Here is a 15970-nt window from a genome sequence, read left to right as displayed (position 1 = left end):
CTAAGAGATCTTAAAATATTTTCTGATCAACTGTCTTTTCCTAAAGGTTTTAGTAAAACATATAATTTGTACTTTATTTATAAAAATTAACATCCTAGTACAGCTTTACACATGAATGCAAAACTTGAGCATCTGCTTTATAACTAAGTAGTACACCATTGATTTAGGTCCCATCAGATCTGTGTTGCCAAACTAGTCAGCCATGGGCTGAACATAAGTAATCTGAATATTTGCTTGCAAGATACATGAAATGAAGCTTCCTGGCTGTAGAGGTGTATTTATCATAATGAAATCTTGCTCCACAACAGCAGTTTGAAATACTGTGAAAACAGTTCTCCCATGAACACAGCAAGATGACTAAGAAACATCCCTATACTTAAATTACAGTTGAGCTGATAGGTAGTAACTGAAGACTCTTGACAGCTTCTCCTCTGTAGTTTCACTTGGATAAATTATTCTTTGCTTCACCCGGCAGTTTGCTGGTGAATGCATTAGAACTTGTGCATAAAATAATCCAGAACGGAACGCGAATTATACTTCATAAATATTAGCTGGCATAGATTTACTGAGAAGTCATCAGGATCACAGACTCCCTCCCTTCATTACAGCCCCATCACATCAAAACTTCACTTCTGAATACAAGGCTCTGATACCCGTAGCATAACACCCTCAATTTGAGGCATCAAAAGTATTTTCTTGTTAATAAAGTAATTAGATTGAGGGGAAAAAAAGCAGCATCAAAGGATAGCATACTACATAAAAACTGGACTCCTCTTTCATTACAAATAAATTTTACTACCTGCATACAAATTGCCACAGAACTTAAAAATACATTATTTGTTAACATGACATGAATATCCTCAAGATTGAAACTTCCTAAAAATGTTCTACAATCCCTTACATTTGCTCCTTCTAAAAAGTATAAAAAGCTAATTTCTGATAATTTTTCAAATTTGACTCAGGTTTTTCAGCAGTGAGATACACAGCGCAGCAGGGAGAAAGCAGAAAAGCATGGCCACTAACACAAGTACACAGGAGAAGAAACCAGCACTAAAATACAGAAGGTACTCACATAAATTCCTCCTGCTTTGCTTCAAAAAACATTTGGAGCTGGAAAAGTAGAGCACACAATTCTCCTAAAAATGCACTGGCAATGATACTTGATGAGTTTCAGTGAAATGAGTTTCTCTCACATGGAAGGTGAGGTGAGCTAGGCCAAGCTGATCTAACCTAAACTTGCTAACAAAAAAAAGTCCTACCATCTTCCCCCAGAACTCTAGTCCAAGCTGCGTGCTCCCTTCACCTCCTTTGCACCAGTTCTTCTACTCAATGCTAATGGAACAAACAGCTCTGCCAACCTGGCAGAAGTTAAGCGTGCAGAAAAGTTAAGTTTTCAGTCATTAGCTGATAAAATCAGTTCATAAAATGGTCAGCCATGCAACAGAGTGCAGCACGTGAGAAGGGGTAGCTCTGCACTGACACGAGCAAAACAGAAGGGGAAGACCTCTTATGCTGGAAGCAGCTAAGTATTACACTCTTTTAGCTTTCTGCACCCCTTACACCTTCAAGCTCATTCTGTAATATATCTAACTATAAATCTTCTGAAGTGTTGCAATACAACATTAAAGAGGGAGATTTTCAAAACAATCAAGGAAAGGCTTTTGTAGGAATTTTTACTTTTCATTTCTGTCAAGTTTGGCTGGAATCTGATTTTGAGCATGCTGAAACTCCAAAATGCTGTCAGGTATGCTAAATGATTCAACACCATATATGGTCTGCAAGTATCTTACCACCTTTCTTTTTTAACTCAAGTTTGTCAAATCTTGTATTCAGCATTTTTATAGTGTAAAAGGTTACTGTACATACCCACTGGCCATTATCCTTACATTAGTCATTCAGTTTGTGAATAAAGTGCTATATACATGCAGAAACATCAAAACTAGCTCCACACAGGCCAGATAGCTAAGTAGCCCCGATGATCCTATCTATGCTCAAGCTCCAGGTAAACATGGCTGAAGCTTTGAAAGACCAAACACACGCCAGCAACACTATATGCAACTAAGAAGCCCTTGCAAATGCTTGATGCAAAAACAAAAGTATTTGGGATCATTCCAACAGAGACAAAGTGGGTCTAAAAGCATTATCATCTCAGGAAAGGGAAAGGTATGCATGACAAATCCTCCATTTCCTTTAATAATAAAAAATATATGACTAGATCTTACCATATTGTCAGAAGATATCCAGGTCTGAGTTGTGACAAAAAGGCAGCATCTAACTACTAAAGTAATGGATGTTATCCAAGTGCCTGGCCCCTGCAGCTTCCAAGAAGGCAGCAAGTTGGATTTGGACTACAAGCTGCCAGTTGAATAGCACTGAGCTACAGTAACCATAATAATCTTGTTAGTCATGTCTTATGAGGAACATCTTGCCACCATTCTCTTGGTGTTGCTGTGACAGACTGCAAGGCTAAATAATTGTGATGATACCTACAATGTTATTTGTACATTACAGTACCATTCTAGAGGCCTGTGCTCAACTGTGCTAAACAGACAATCCCAATCTTACAATCTGAATTTGCCCATTTCTCATCCCCAGAAGGGGGAGAGATTTACTCTTCAAATGTTTCCATGCATCTACAAAATCACATACAGAATACCCAACTACAATAATAAAAACCTATCAGAAGTGTCAATGTCTTCCAGAATTACTGTAGCCTACACAGCACTTAATACTTTGTAGAGATGCAAAGCAGCTAAAACAGAACTTGCTCTCCTCTGAAAGAATCAACTAATCTGAAAAAACTGTAATTAAACTTTATCACCTAGGAAAGAGGTGATTTCTATTTATTCAATGATCCAATCTCTGTTGATGCTGGTAGAGCAAAAGGAAAAGTATTACCAGAAGCATGCTTTAGTCTCATCTGTAGTTATCTATTTTTCAATACTGCTGGAGTTCACTGGATTACACCACTGCTCTAGACAGAACTCTGTCTGATCTAAAATAATATGTCCATTTGATTTACAAGATGAACTTTATGTCCAACAACTGTCCTCTCACTTTCCTCCGACTAGAACCAACTTTAATTAAGTGTGAAAAAAACATGGGAAACTACAAGCAACAGAACTTCTCATTATCTAACTCATTCAGCTTTTTGAAAAGCCCTGGGAACATATGATCATTGCCTAATATTACTCTTGCATCATTTTAACTACAGCCTTAAACACAAAAGGAAATGAGACACCTAAATTAACTAGCCTCTTTTCAAGTGTGAAAACTTAAGTAGCATCACAAAGGGGAGATTAATCCTTAAACTAGCTGAAACAGTTACCTTTTCATAAAGCAAGCTTTTCCACGATATTTATTAAGCATATAACTTAATAAAAGACTTGCCCTGAATATTTCAGCTCTTTGTAGCAAGAAAATGTGAAGTCTTTTCCTTAATATACTCATTCTAATATTATTCATAAGACATCAGAAAAGCCATGTTTGTGCCAAAGGTCTTTGGCAAAAAAAACCCATCATATATCTTGACCAATTTTTCTTGCAATAATTTTTGTGAATATAACAACAATTTTGTATGAATGAAAACAGGTGGGGGGGTTAAAATATTATAATGAATGCAAATTTATCTTAACATTTACAGAGTATTAGCAGGGCAATCCTTTTTAATTTGGCATTTTAGTAAATTGAGTTGGTTTTCAAGTGGTCAGATGCTCACAAAGGGGCATGACCATGTAGTCGCGCTGGAGAAAGCACGACCTCCTTTCTCATAACCAACCAGCTTTTAAATTGGTTCAGCTATAATGTAATTTCATCCTAACCGGCAAAAAATCTTTGCCGTTGTCAGTCATTATTCTAGCAATATTAATAGCCCTATTCAGCCAATAGCTGAATGAGTTAACAGCACTTCACCACTATGTCAGGCTACACATACACCTTGCACATTATTAACATCAAAATGTAACTGATGTCACTTCTCTTCTTTTGAAGAGGTCTACTTCCGCATTTATACATACTTCTAGTCCACAAGTATGACCTCATCTTAGCATGAAAGTTTATCTTTAAAGGTTTGCACAAGCTAATTTCTCAGTTGCATAATTACATGGTTAGTGATAAATTTCCTAAACCTATGTTCTTTTAAGACTCTACATTTAAGACTCCATTCGGGGAAAGGGGGGAAGGAGGGCTTTAAAGAAGTCCCTAATATTTTTTCTTTTTTTCCCCACAATCTTCGCATTTAAAATACAAAAATAAGTCATATTTAGAAACCTTACATAGTGTATCTTACCATTTTACCCACATTTAGAAAAGGAAAATCCAGACTCTTCAAGGTCATTATCTTATTGGCAACTTGCAAATTTCGATATTCTTATTCTGTAACTATTGTATTGACAGTACTTTAGAGATTTTGCAGAGCATTACGAAGTGATGACTGTGCCACTAAAAACGCTAGAATACAAGCACCACAATCTGTCAACTAGGATAGGAGAAGTTCTAGTATCCAGTAACTGAGACAGTATACTGGGGAATAAGTAAGCAAAAATTAGCCACTGATGTGTATTTAAATATTCTCAGAAATAGAACTTAACTAGCATCCTTAAACATCAGCTAGAAGAAATTTTTCTAGTTTTTTTTCCTACTGTTCACATCAATCACAATCACTCTGTATTAGCCAGACCTCCTCCTCTATGAACCCATTCAACCATTGTCTTCTAGTACTATTCAGAAGTTTACCTACCTAATTGCTTACAAAGTCCTCTAAGAAACATTTTATGAGATGCCACCATTATTATATTTATCATTAAGAGGCCCAAAGTGTGCTTTGTTAGCTATATAATTCAATCTGGACCATCTGGTCATAATGCTCCTAATACCCCCCACTCCTCCTCCCCCCATTAATCCCCATACACCTTCTTCCACGAATCTTCAGTTGGGCAGCAACATCAAAACTTCATTTTTCATTCATCTTCCAAAATTTGACTGCTACTCCATTTAAAAAAAAAAAATTCATAGGGCACTGTATAGAATATTTAACAACTGTACTTTTCCATCTAGAGGCCACCGCAATCAGTTACACTCATGCTTCAGGAAATTCAAAGTAAAAAGACATAGAAGAACACAGAATTCAGGAGTTCAGATTTCCAGTTTGCCACTAATCAATCCAAAACCAACTAATCTAGAACATTTGACTCTAAACAGAAATCATTTTGTCAAGCATCACTGTAGCATCATACATCTGCAAAACCACAAATAGCATAAACATTTAAAATTCCTAATTACAGCACACTTAAAGTACTTTCAAGTCCAGAAAACCCACAGTAAAATACCTATTTAAAGTTGGAAGCCACGAAGTGACATTCAAAAGTTTAAGCAAAGACCATAAGGTCTACTAGCTAACAATATTTATATTAGAAATAATGCACACTGATGAACTAAAATTCTTGCAGGAATACCTTGTCAGCATGTGAAGTCAGCTGATTGTTTACCTCAGGTAAATTAGCAAAAAATCAGACAAGTTAGTCTTAAATCATCGCTACCTCAACTAACAGATATGAGCCATCTGTATGACTATCTTTCACACTCAGTGACTCTATCAATGTTTACAACTATTTTAAAAATAGCATCATTTCATACAAAAAAGAACTTTTAAACATTTTTGAGAATGTTTGAGTATGCTCCTTCAAACACAGCTGCTCCAGCATTAACTCATCCATAACTCATTCAGGTTATAATGTTATTTCTTGCCAATTAGTTGGATTCCACATATGGCATTACCTTGAAACAGAAAACAGAGTGGCACAACATCATGATACTTAAGTTTAGATTACTGGCTGAATTCAAAGAGGACATACCGACTGCTGGTGCATCATATTCATCCCCAAGTAAAATTTCAGGAGCAGAATATGCAAGAGATCCACAGCTTGTGGTAAGCTTCTTTCCAGGCTGAAATTTGTTGCTGAAGCCAAAATCAGTCAATTTCACAAGTCCTTGTTTTTCAAAGAAGACCACATTTTCTGGTTTTAAGTCTCTATGAACTACGTGCAGTTTATGGCAGTAAGATATAGCATGAACTATTTGAGCAAAATATTTTTTTGCCAGATCCTCATTCAGGCCTTCTTCGTGTTTCATGATGTAATCAAACATATCTCCTCCATCACCTAGCTCTAAGATAAGATAAAGCTTAGTCTGGGTGTCAATCACTTCATACAGCCGTACTATATTGGGATGCTGCACTAGTTTCATGCATCTAACTTCTTGAAAAAGATGTCCAGTGGCTAGAGTGTCCAGTTTAGTCTTGTCAATCACTTTTACTGCTACTTTTTCACCTGTGAAGACATGCCGAGCAAGTTTGACCACAGCAAAATGGCCTCTGCCCAAAGTTTTATCCAAGTCATACAATCCTGCAATTTTTCCATCATATCCTCGTTTGAAGCCTGCCATTCTGTTTCAGAAGATGAAATAATATTTAAGCTCTTTGGAAACGTGATCTTTTCATATAAGAGTATCTGATGCAAATAAATAGTCCATTGTCACTGCCAAGCATACCTAAAAATAAAGAGACAAGATTATATATTTGTATAAAAATAAGCAAAATTATTATCCTGTAATTCTCCTAAAGTTACATTGGCATATTATTACAGATTACTTATGAAATTCTTCAAGGGGTTTTGCAAAGGGTTTGATAAGCCATGCTGTGGTAACCAACAGATTTCTGAAATCACATTATCAATATGCTTGAAGAAAGTGAATTTCAACAGTGCAATAATGAGAATTTCTCTGAAACTCAGTGGCCTTCATGTTCTTGAGTTAGAAACTTTGCAAGCGACACTTGAAGAAATCAGCTATAAATCTGTAACTTTTCTGGCTACATTTGAAATCAGCTGGGCAGCACAAAATATTGACAAGAGGAACATGCTTGATTAGTCGTCTTTTTGGCATATTCCTTCATGTTGCAGCATGAAACAGCTCTAATACAAAGTTCTGATGGCACGACATTGGACTTTTACCTTCTCCCTTTCAACAGCTTCCTGTTTAGCAAAGCTCAGACTGACATACAAGACTTAATTTTGTTACTCTAATTAGTTTGAGCATTATCAATCAATACTGTAATTACAACAAATGAACAAAGCTTTACAGGCTGAAATGAAACATTTGGGTTGGATGTACTCTTAGTGCTAAATAAAATGTCTTGTTAAATATTTTGACTGGAGTTATAAAAACTGGTGATAAAAAGTTTGCATGTAGGCTGCATATGTTCAGCAGTCCTGGGAATGAGTCAGGAGAAGGGGAAGAAGAGTGGAAAGGAAGGGGAAAGAACAAGAGTTCAGCTTATTTGTGCTGAACTCCTGCTTACCAGTTAATTTAGCATTTAAGCAAACAAGACCCAACTTATAACACGTTCATATTCAAACCTGGTTTTGAAGGTCTTATGTCCCATTGCCATTTTTTTCACACACAAAACCTCCCAAAAACTTAGACTGAGGTTTAAATAAAACACTGTAGCTATCAAAAAGCTGACAATTTCTCCCACTTTGAGTGCAAAGTAGCTAGAAATATGAAAATTAGATGGCTTATTGCCAACTCAATAAAATACAGAAAACATAGCTCTTTAGAATATATTTTCAGTTTCAAAACTAAACTTCAAAAAGAAAAATCTTTGAAAAGGAAGCTGGCAAACAAACAGCCCCTTACATTAGTTATTCTTAAGTCAAAATGTAAGCATTAGATTAAAAACACTCCCTGCTAAACAAGTTACTTCACAGGCAGTGAAACTAATGAACCTAGTTTCATATGGATTCAATTACAAGGTTGGGGGTCCTATGAGGATTCTCTGATGTTTAACAAGCTCACCTTACTGCTTCTCTCAGCTGGAGCCATGGTATAACCTCTTCTCTATCCAGCTGTCTACTTCCACAAAGTCCGTGGGAATTCAGTTTGAGACCTCCACCCCTGTAAAATTTGAATGAAATCAATCAACTTCTGAAACCTCATAACTTAGACAAGGAACAGGGTAAGTATAACAATCATACAAACATTGGGGTTTGGGTTTTTGTTTTTCTTTAAAGATAATAATCAAGCTTTAAAAAAACTTCACTAGGTTTTGTGCTACTGTACCCTTTCATTCTGCTACTAAGCACTAGGCTTCAGATGCTCTTCCAAAAACTACTCCACTTCACCAGAAGATGCCACAGTATCAAAATTGGGGTTGGCATATCTGCTTCCCAACACATCCCATGCTGCTCATCTTACGAAGTTTCCCCTACCACTCCCCATTAACCATGTAATACCATCCCATCCTGATTCCAGAAAGTACAAAACTAGATTAGAGCATGCTACATTAAACCAAATGCCCACGTCTCTCCTACCTGATAAGTAACCATTAGAGGATGCGTAGGGAAGAACAGGGTACAATGGCAAACATAACAATAAATGATGAAACTCTCCTTATCTTTAAGAGATTCAAAAGCTTCTTTACATCAGAGGGCAGCGGCTTTGTGTTTAATAATGCTTGAAGGATTCCACCCCACACCCCTCCCTGTGGAACTGGGCAGATGCTTTATTAAAGCATGTGAATTTTTAGCATCAAGAACGTCCTGCAACAAGGCGTTTAGTGGCTTAACCATGCGCTGCGAGAAGAACCACTTCCTCTTGTTTGTTTTTAATCTTCTGATAATTTGTGCATCTTCTCATTCACCATCTGTTCCAAAATAAGAACTATCATACTCTATTTACCTTGCCTCAAGCAACTCACAGTTTTAGCTTCCTCCCTTCCTAGCTTCAGTTCAATCTTGTTCAAGTCCTAGTCTGTCGCTCCATTTACAGAGGTTATTCCACAGGCTTTAGCATTCTTCTCACCTTTCGCTACACATTTTCTGGTTTGTTCTATACTACTTTCTTAGGACAATTTGTTTGGTTTTTCTTTTTTTTTGGACTACTACTGAGCACTGACATAATGTTTTCATGTAATGCTTTATTAGAGTTGTATAATGTTCCATCATGCTGACTTAACTCCCAAACTACAGGCTAATGAAAAATAGTCCATGTACACACATAAACCACCTAACCTTAACCTGTATGAAGCAACAGGGGAGATATTAATCAGCTGTGCCCCATATGGCTGTGCGACTCCACAGTCTCAATCCTAAAAGGATTGCAAGCACTTAAACAAAAAAATCCACCCCACACAAACATGCTTTATAGAACTGCTGTCTCCACAGCACCCTAATCAGACTCTTCACTGCTTATAGATTAAAAAAATAAAATAAAAAGAAAAAAGAGCACACAGACAACTTTAACTGCCACTAGGACATCATCCCTCCTTACAAATCTGTTTTACTCATAATGCATCCTATAGTCAATACTTTATGCTAAACTACTTAACAGTTTTAGAATCCTTAAATTAAAAAAAAGTAAACGTAAAAAAAAAATCAGCCAGCCATTCCCTATGCAACTGAAGTTACCAACAACACAAACTCCAGTGCTCAAGTTTTTACAGACCATTTCTTTCTTGAATGTTAAGTCAAACCTCAAGATTTACATCTCTATTCATACAAATTCATCACATCCTACAAATCTGGCCCAGATTATGAAACACCTTTTCTCTCTGAGGAGGAGACATGGCTTTAAGAGATATTTTTCTGTTAAGTCTTGGATTCAAAAACAACACCCGCACACAAGACGAAGCTTTCTTAGTGCATGGCAAAACCAAAATTTTGTTACTGGAAGAGGTAAGGAAGATGGAGATAAAAAAAAGCCGCAGTCCATTTTGACTTAGCTTTTCTTTCTTCAATTCAAGAAGGTTCCATCCCCGGCAGAGTAAAAGGGAGACAGCACACCCAGCCAGATGTAACAGAATGTAACTTGCCTAAATTTAAGAAACTACAACACTCAGCAGCAAGGAAAGATTTATACATAATTATTTTGTTCACTTGGCACATTCTCAGCCATCTTTGTACAAACTCAACAAGTGATTTATCTCTAAATGACAGAATACACATAAATCAACCTGTCAACAAAATTCCAGCAAAAATCAGTTATGCTTAAGCCATGGAGAAATACATCAGACAGTAATCAATAGGATAAAAGCTAACAGCAATGGAAATAAACTATGCTTACTAATGTTGCAGCCCAATTAGCTGAAATAAAATTAATGCAGATTCATTAACAGTTTAACATAAAATCTCCACAATAACAGACCAACTAACTTTTCATTCTGTGGTTTTAAAATAAAACTTCAGAGATGAAGCTCCCACAGCTAAACAGAAGATGCACACACGGTTTGAAGTGAACATACCAAAATTAAGAATTGTTCAGTAGTAGCAAATGGATGCAAAACTGTCATAGTGCATATAGATACAAACCTCGATTACCATTTAAATATGCTACCTAAAGGATCACAGTTGCAATACCAGTACTTTTCAGAGAAGTAATTTTTTTTCTCAGTTTCTCTAGAGTAAGAAAGCAGAATTTTGAAAGCACTTGAGGATCAACTAAGAGTGCAGTTTCACAAGGTACCAGCTTTCCAGCTGAAGCCTCTTTGTGACCTTTTCTTTGCAGCAGTCTCCTTAATTACATCAGTAAAACTTTCAGGGCTAACTATAAATGGAATCACCCAAAACTTCCAGATTTAACGCATCTACTACCATCGCACTCCAAAACAGGGTTAGTTCTAATGACAGATAATTTCAGTGATCCAGTTTACAATATGACCTCTTGAACACTTTTACCAAATGAAGGAGCTGCAAACTGCAGCATGCAACAATCAAAATTTCAACCAGCCATACTTTGCCAGCAAGCCAAACTACAACCTGATGAAAACATTTAAGAGACAGTGACATCACAGAAAATATTTACCTGTCTTTCTTTTAATCCACATTATCTCAAGTACTTGATAAGTTCATTTTTCAGTATTAGAGAGTTTGGGTTTTCTAGTTGGCAAGCTTACTAACCATTAGCAGCATTTAATCCATGTGGCTAATTATGGTTTTAAAAATGCAGTTTTCACTAACTATACCAGAATTCAGCTACGCCCCCGATACTCATTTTATGCAATGTAGACATTTACCAGTAAATAGATTCAGAACAGATCCTTCCTCCCATAGAAGCGCATATATCCTATCCCACAAAATACTGCTAACAGCCTCTGTAATGGAGATCTGCAGAAGCTGTTTTATAATATCACATGCATCCTATTAAGAGGCTTAACAACAGTACTGTGATTCAACCATCTCTAAAAGATGGATGAATGGATCTCTAACAGATCTGTTTAGAAAAACAGCATGTTTCAGAGACACTAGTTTTTCTTTAAGCAATTCATCCTGTCCAAAAAGTTTCATTAGATTATACATTACATGTAAAACCAGCCTAATTCATCTTACCTTAACATGTGTATTAGCTTCTTATTTTGGAAAATGAAGATTCAAGGTCCCATTTCAACAAAATGCTATAATATTATTGATGCAAAAACTTCCCTGCGTTATCATGCTAACAGACATAAAAGCTGAAGTAATCTTCGCTGGGACTCCTCCGTCCACAGACAGCTAACCATTCCTGTCTCCCTTCATGACAAACGTAGATTCAGTCAACACAGATAAGAGTCTATGATAAAACAAATTGCACCCTAAAGCAGATAGCTGAATAGATCAAATGAATCATTTCTTAAAAGCACACATTTTCATTTTCTGTAACAGGAGTTTAGGATGACTAGTTCAGTGGATGTACATATTATACACATCCACAAGATAAATAAGTTTCACCCTGTTTCTCCTTTTGCTCTCTTTTGTCTCAGGTGAATAACAGCATCTATACCAATTATTTATTTACTACATAATTGTATGTTGAGACTTATGTTGCTATTCTTCCTAGAAACAGTAAACCAAAATTTGACATTAACTGATCACAGAAGCAATTTTTTTTACTCTGAAAGCAATCTGTACAAATCATTAGTATCTGAGAGCAAACTGAAGGAAATATCAACTCAGCACACAAACTGTGCAAGTATAACTTTTCACTTTTTTCCCCAATATTTCCTATAGTTTTTATCTGCTATCCTACTGTAAGGTATCTTCACAGCTTAATCCATGAGCCTTTAAAAACAGTCTATCTTTGCTACTGTATGAGCCACTACTTATATGTGATGATGTTACACCTTCACCAGTGTGTCAGTCTACTTTCCCCAAGAGGGCTTTCGATCACCTTTCCTTTTATATAAGGGAGAGCCAACACATTAGAAACAGGTACAAAGTGTTGCAAGAGTGAAGTGTGAAGAACATACACACTTAATGCATACCACATGCTCTGAAAACTAGTCATGACTCAGTTGCTCCAGAGTATTTGAAACTAAGCCTCATACTACCCAATATTCCTTGAACATTCAAGACACAATATGGGACTTAAGATCCCGAGAGCCTGTGTTCTCCTTTTGTTTCCATACACAGGTGTCACAGTCCAGCAAAGCCCTTTCTCCTCCACCTTCCTGTGGAGGAAGCCTAAGCCTTCACAACCACCATTCAAAGGTACTCGGAAGAAATGACAGCAATCTGTACCTGCCCCAGAGCCAAACACTTTGCAGATGCACCATTCCTGGGCGGCGGGAGGGGGGACATGACACACAGGGGCAGGGGTGTTACAACTCAGCCCTTATATACACAATGATATCTCATGCTTTATTTTCCACTTTGCATGACTGCACCAAAGCATACACGCATATCTTCCCCTTCACTGATGACAAACCCCATAAACTCTCCTGCTCCTGACAAGTTCCACAATAAAACACTACAGTAGATTTTTCAAGGTGTAAAGGCACTTTTTATTTTCATATTAGGCCTCACTGTCATCTCCCACAACGTCATCATCCACCTCATGCTACATTACTAAAATGTCAAGATATATCAGGAAATCTCTCTACCATTCAGCACGGCTACACCTAAAATGACATAAGAGCTAACAAATAGTTCTACACTCCAAACATAAAAAGAAGAATTAACCTGCACAATTTAATGGTGTTCCCTAGTTTTAAATAGTCTTCAGAACTTTGCTCTGAAAAGATACAAGAGCTGCCAATTGCTGATGAAGTTTTGCCATGGGAAGCCTGTAGTGAAGTGTTAGTGTTTCATTATTTTAGAATGTATTGCAGGCATCAGAGCTACTGATGCCTAGCCTTAACTCTTCTTAGAATCCAGAAATAAAAACAAAATGCTAACAAGAATGCTTCAACTCTGAGGTCCATTATTCAGTGAATGACCAGCAGCAGAAATATTTGGCAGGCCAATAAACTTAAAACATTGCTCCTGAACCCATAAACAAAAGGGGGGGGGGGGGGGGATAGCATTACAGATTTGAGAAGAAATAAGTTACTAACATTATTTTGTAACAGAAAATTATGAGAGCCTGCATGACCTGAGATCTAAGAGCAAGACTTGGAGGCAGCTCCGACATATGAGAAAAATTAAACTTAAAAAATATGATGCACAATTCAGAATATTGTCAATTAAAGAATACATTTATTTCTTCATGAGAAATTCCCAAACTTTTAGACCTATAGATTGCTGTCTATCATCCTGTTTTCTTGAAAATTAATACAGTCACATCAAGCATGGAAAGTTTAAGCTTTCCTCTTTCACACAGGTTTGCAAAGCTGTGGTAGGCAGTTTGCAGAACACTAGTAAAGAGCAAACTACAATTTGACAACTGTGTTGTGGAAACCCCTCTTATATAGTTGACATCTTTGTGAGAATCATCTTCAATGCAGAAAAGTGAAAAAAGTCACTGGATCTGAATTGGTCCTTCAAGGCTCCCCACTTTAAAAGTCAAGAATATATATTTCCTTTTTCTTTCACAAGTAGGTGAATGAGAAAAAAAGATTCAGACAACACTGAAGTAGGTCTACATTGCAAAGCAATAGCAAGATAGTAGTAGTAATAGCAAGGTGATGGTTACAGAATAGACACCAAAGCTATTAAGACAGATGTGCTAAGAGTGATCAAGCTATGATCCACTGACAAACCCATGATTAGTAGTCACTGGCATTGGTTCCAACTGCCTCTAGTTGTGAAATACGTTAAAAGCCCAAGATATTTTCATAACCATGCTGCCAATCGCTGTAGTTCACAAGGCACTTTCCATTTCTAAGAGGAGGTATTACACAAGACAAATGCAATCTGCCCTATGGATTTGAGAACTCAGCAATAGCTTTACACCATTTAAAGTCCTCACACCAGCCACAGCTCCAAAAGGAATTAATTTCATGTTGTCTCTGTTTTCCTCTCGTGCCTACTCTCAAAGTCCAGTATATAGCTAAACAAATAAAAAAAAGTAATACAGACACCACCAGCCTGTTCACATATCAGATGCTTCAGCAATACACAACTTAAGATCTAAAGCTGCTCTTAAAGTATAATTGCAGAGGACGAGAAGAATGCCAGACCTTCCCAAATGGCCATGTCCCCTAAATTATCTTCTGCAAAGTACTATACGATAACATCTTTTAAAAAGGACTTGCTCCAAATTTTGTATCTGCTAGTACTTTCCTTTTGTATCTGTAAATCAGTTATAAAACTTTGTTCAGACCCTGTGATGTCACCATATATAAAAAAATTAGTTTCAATTGAAGTGATTATATTCTGCAGTTCCCACTGAAAGAAAAATTTCTCCTCAGCTACAGGAAATTAACAGGGTATCTTAGTTACAGACATTCATAAACCTAACCAATCAAGACCTGGTATCACAGAAGTCTGAAGATGACAGAAACGAACAAGCTTTTCAGTCAACCATCTTATAAGCAACAGAGATAACTCATGGTACTTGGACTTCCTAGCACAAAACCTTCCCAAGCTTGATAAGTAGCATCCAAGTAGCTTCTTGAGGCTTTAATATTCTAAACCTCATCACATTTTCCTTTTTTCTCCCCCCCTCAAAACAACTAGGAACATGAAACTGATGAAGAAATACTTTGCATATCAGACAGAAGTCATATTATTGTGATTCATGATTGTATCACTATCTTTCAGACAGGACACTACATCTTATTTCCAGAAACCTACTGCAGGAACTTCGCAGAAAACAGACAACTCAGATTTCTATTCCACCAATCTGGACTCCTTGAGAGGAATCACCTCATCTACTCGATGTTCATGAGTTCTCAGAATTGTTGCACTTTTTTCAAATGTCTATTTATTAACATTACCACATAATTTTCTCATGCCAGACAGTGTAGCAAAGATAACTAACAGGAGCTCTAAACATTCCACCATTAATCAATGAACACTTCAGTGTGGCTTAACATTTTAATAAGTTACCACTGTTGTAACACCTAACATCATCTTTGTTGTCTAAATTCAGAATCACAAACATTATTTTTATTCTGTATCAAGGGAGGTGAAAGCATCAAACACTAGCTCAAATATGAGTACTCAGATGCAAATATGTGCATGTATTTTTACTACCTATTACAAGCAATAATAATGTGTATTAAATTTAAGAATGATCTCTGAGCTCAAATTTCAGATAGCTTCATTTGTTTAGCAGTCTCTCTGATAAGTCAATGCAGTACTTAAGTTTTATGTCAAATTGCTGCTGAGATACTGACATTTTCCATCTAGGATACAAACCACTTAAACCTTAAGAAATAGCACCTACCCCAACCTACAGTTACTCATTTTCAGTACTTTATCCTCATTTATAGCATTCTAAATTAGTTAGGAACTGGCAGACACCTGAAATTCACCATGCTTCAACATGAACTAAAATTATAAAAGTCTAGGCTATCGTCTTATCTCTCAAGTAAAGTCGGTTTAAGTCCAGCCAATAACTAGATAGGAGACCACTGCAGAAACACAGAATGATATATTAAGAGTAAAAATCAACCCGTCAAATTCAGTGCAACATTCATGCCTCAACACTGCTGCAGAAGATCACTGTACAACCGAGAGATTCAGCTTTTCAGAAAGTGAACATGCTCTGTTTTATATTT

General features: G+C 36.7%; 1 protein-coding gene across 2 annotated transcripts in view; it reads right to left on the bottom strand.

Moving 5' to 3' along the window:
- The window catches only part of SNRK (SNF related kinase), a 45002-nt gene that overhangs the window by 25557 nt on the left and 3475 nt on the right, over positions 1-15970 (bottom strand). For both annotated transcript variants that reach the window (XM_087770583.1, XM_087770590.1), the window contains exons 2-3: positions 7852-7950; positions 5853-6546 (exon numbers count right to left, since the gene is read on the bottom strand). In XM_087770583.1, the coding sequence (XP_087626709.1) occupies positions 5853-6441 (589 nt within the window). In that variant the 5' untranslated portion in view covers positions 6442-6546; positions 7852-7950. The remainder of the gene's footprint in view (positions 1-5852; positions 6547-7851; positions 7951-15970) is intronic.

This window comes from Nipponia nippon, unplaced genomic scaffold, assembly GCF_047370975.1.
Source record: "Nipponia nippon isolate SJK-2023a ecotype South Korea unplaced genomic scaffold, ASM4737097v1 scaffold_1, whole genome shotgun sequence".
NCBI lineage: Eukaryota > Metazoa > Chordata > Aves > Pelecaniformes > Threskiornithidae > Nipponia > Nipponia nippon.
Note: the sequence above shows the minus strand (reverse complement) of the source record. Positions and strands in the feature narration are given on the sequence as shown.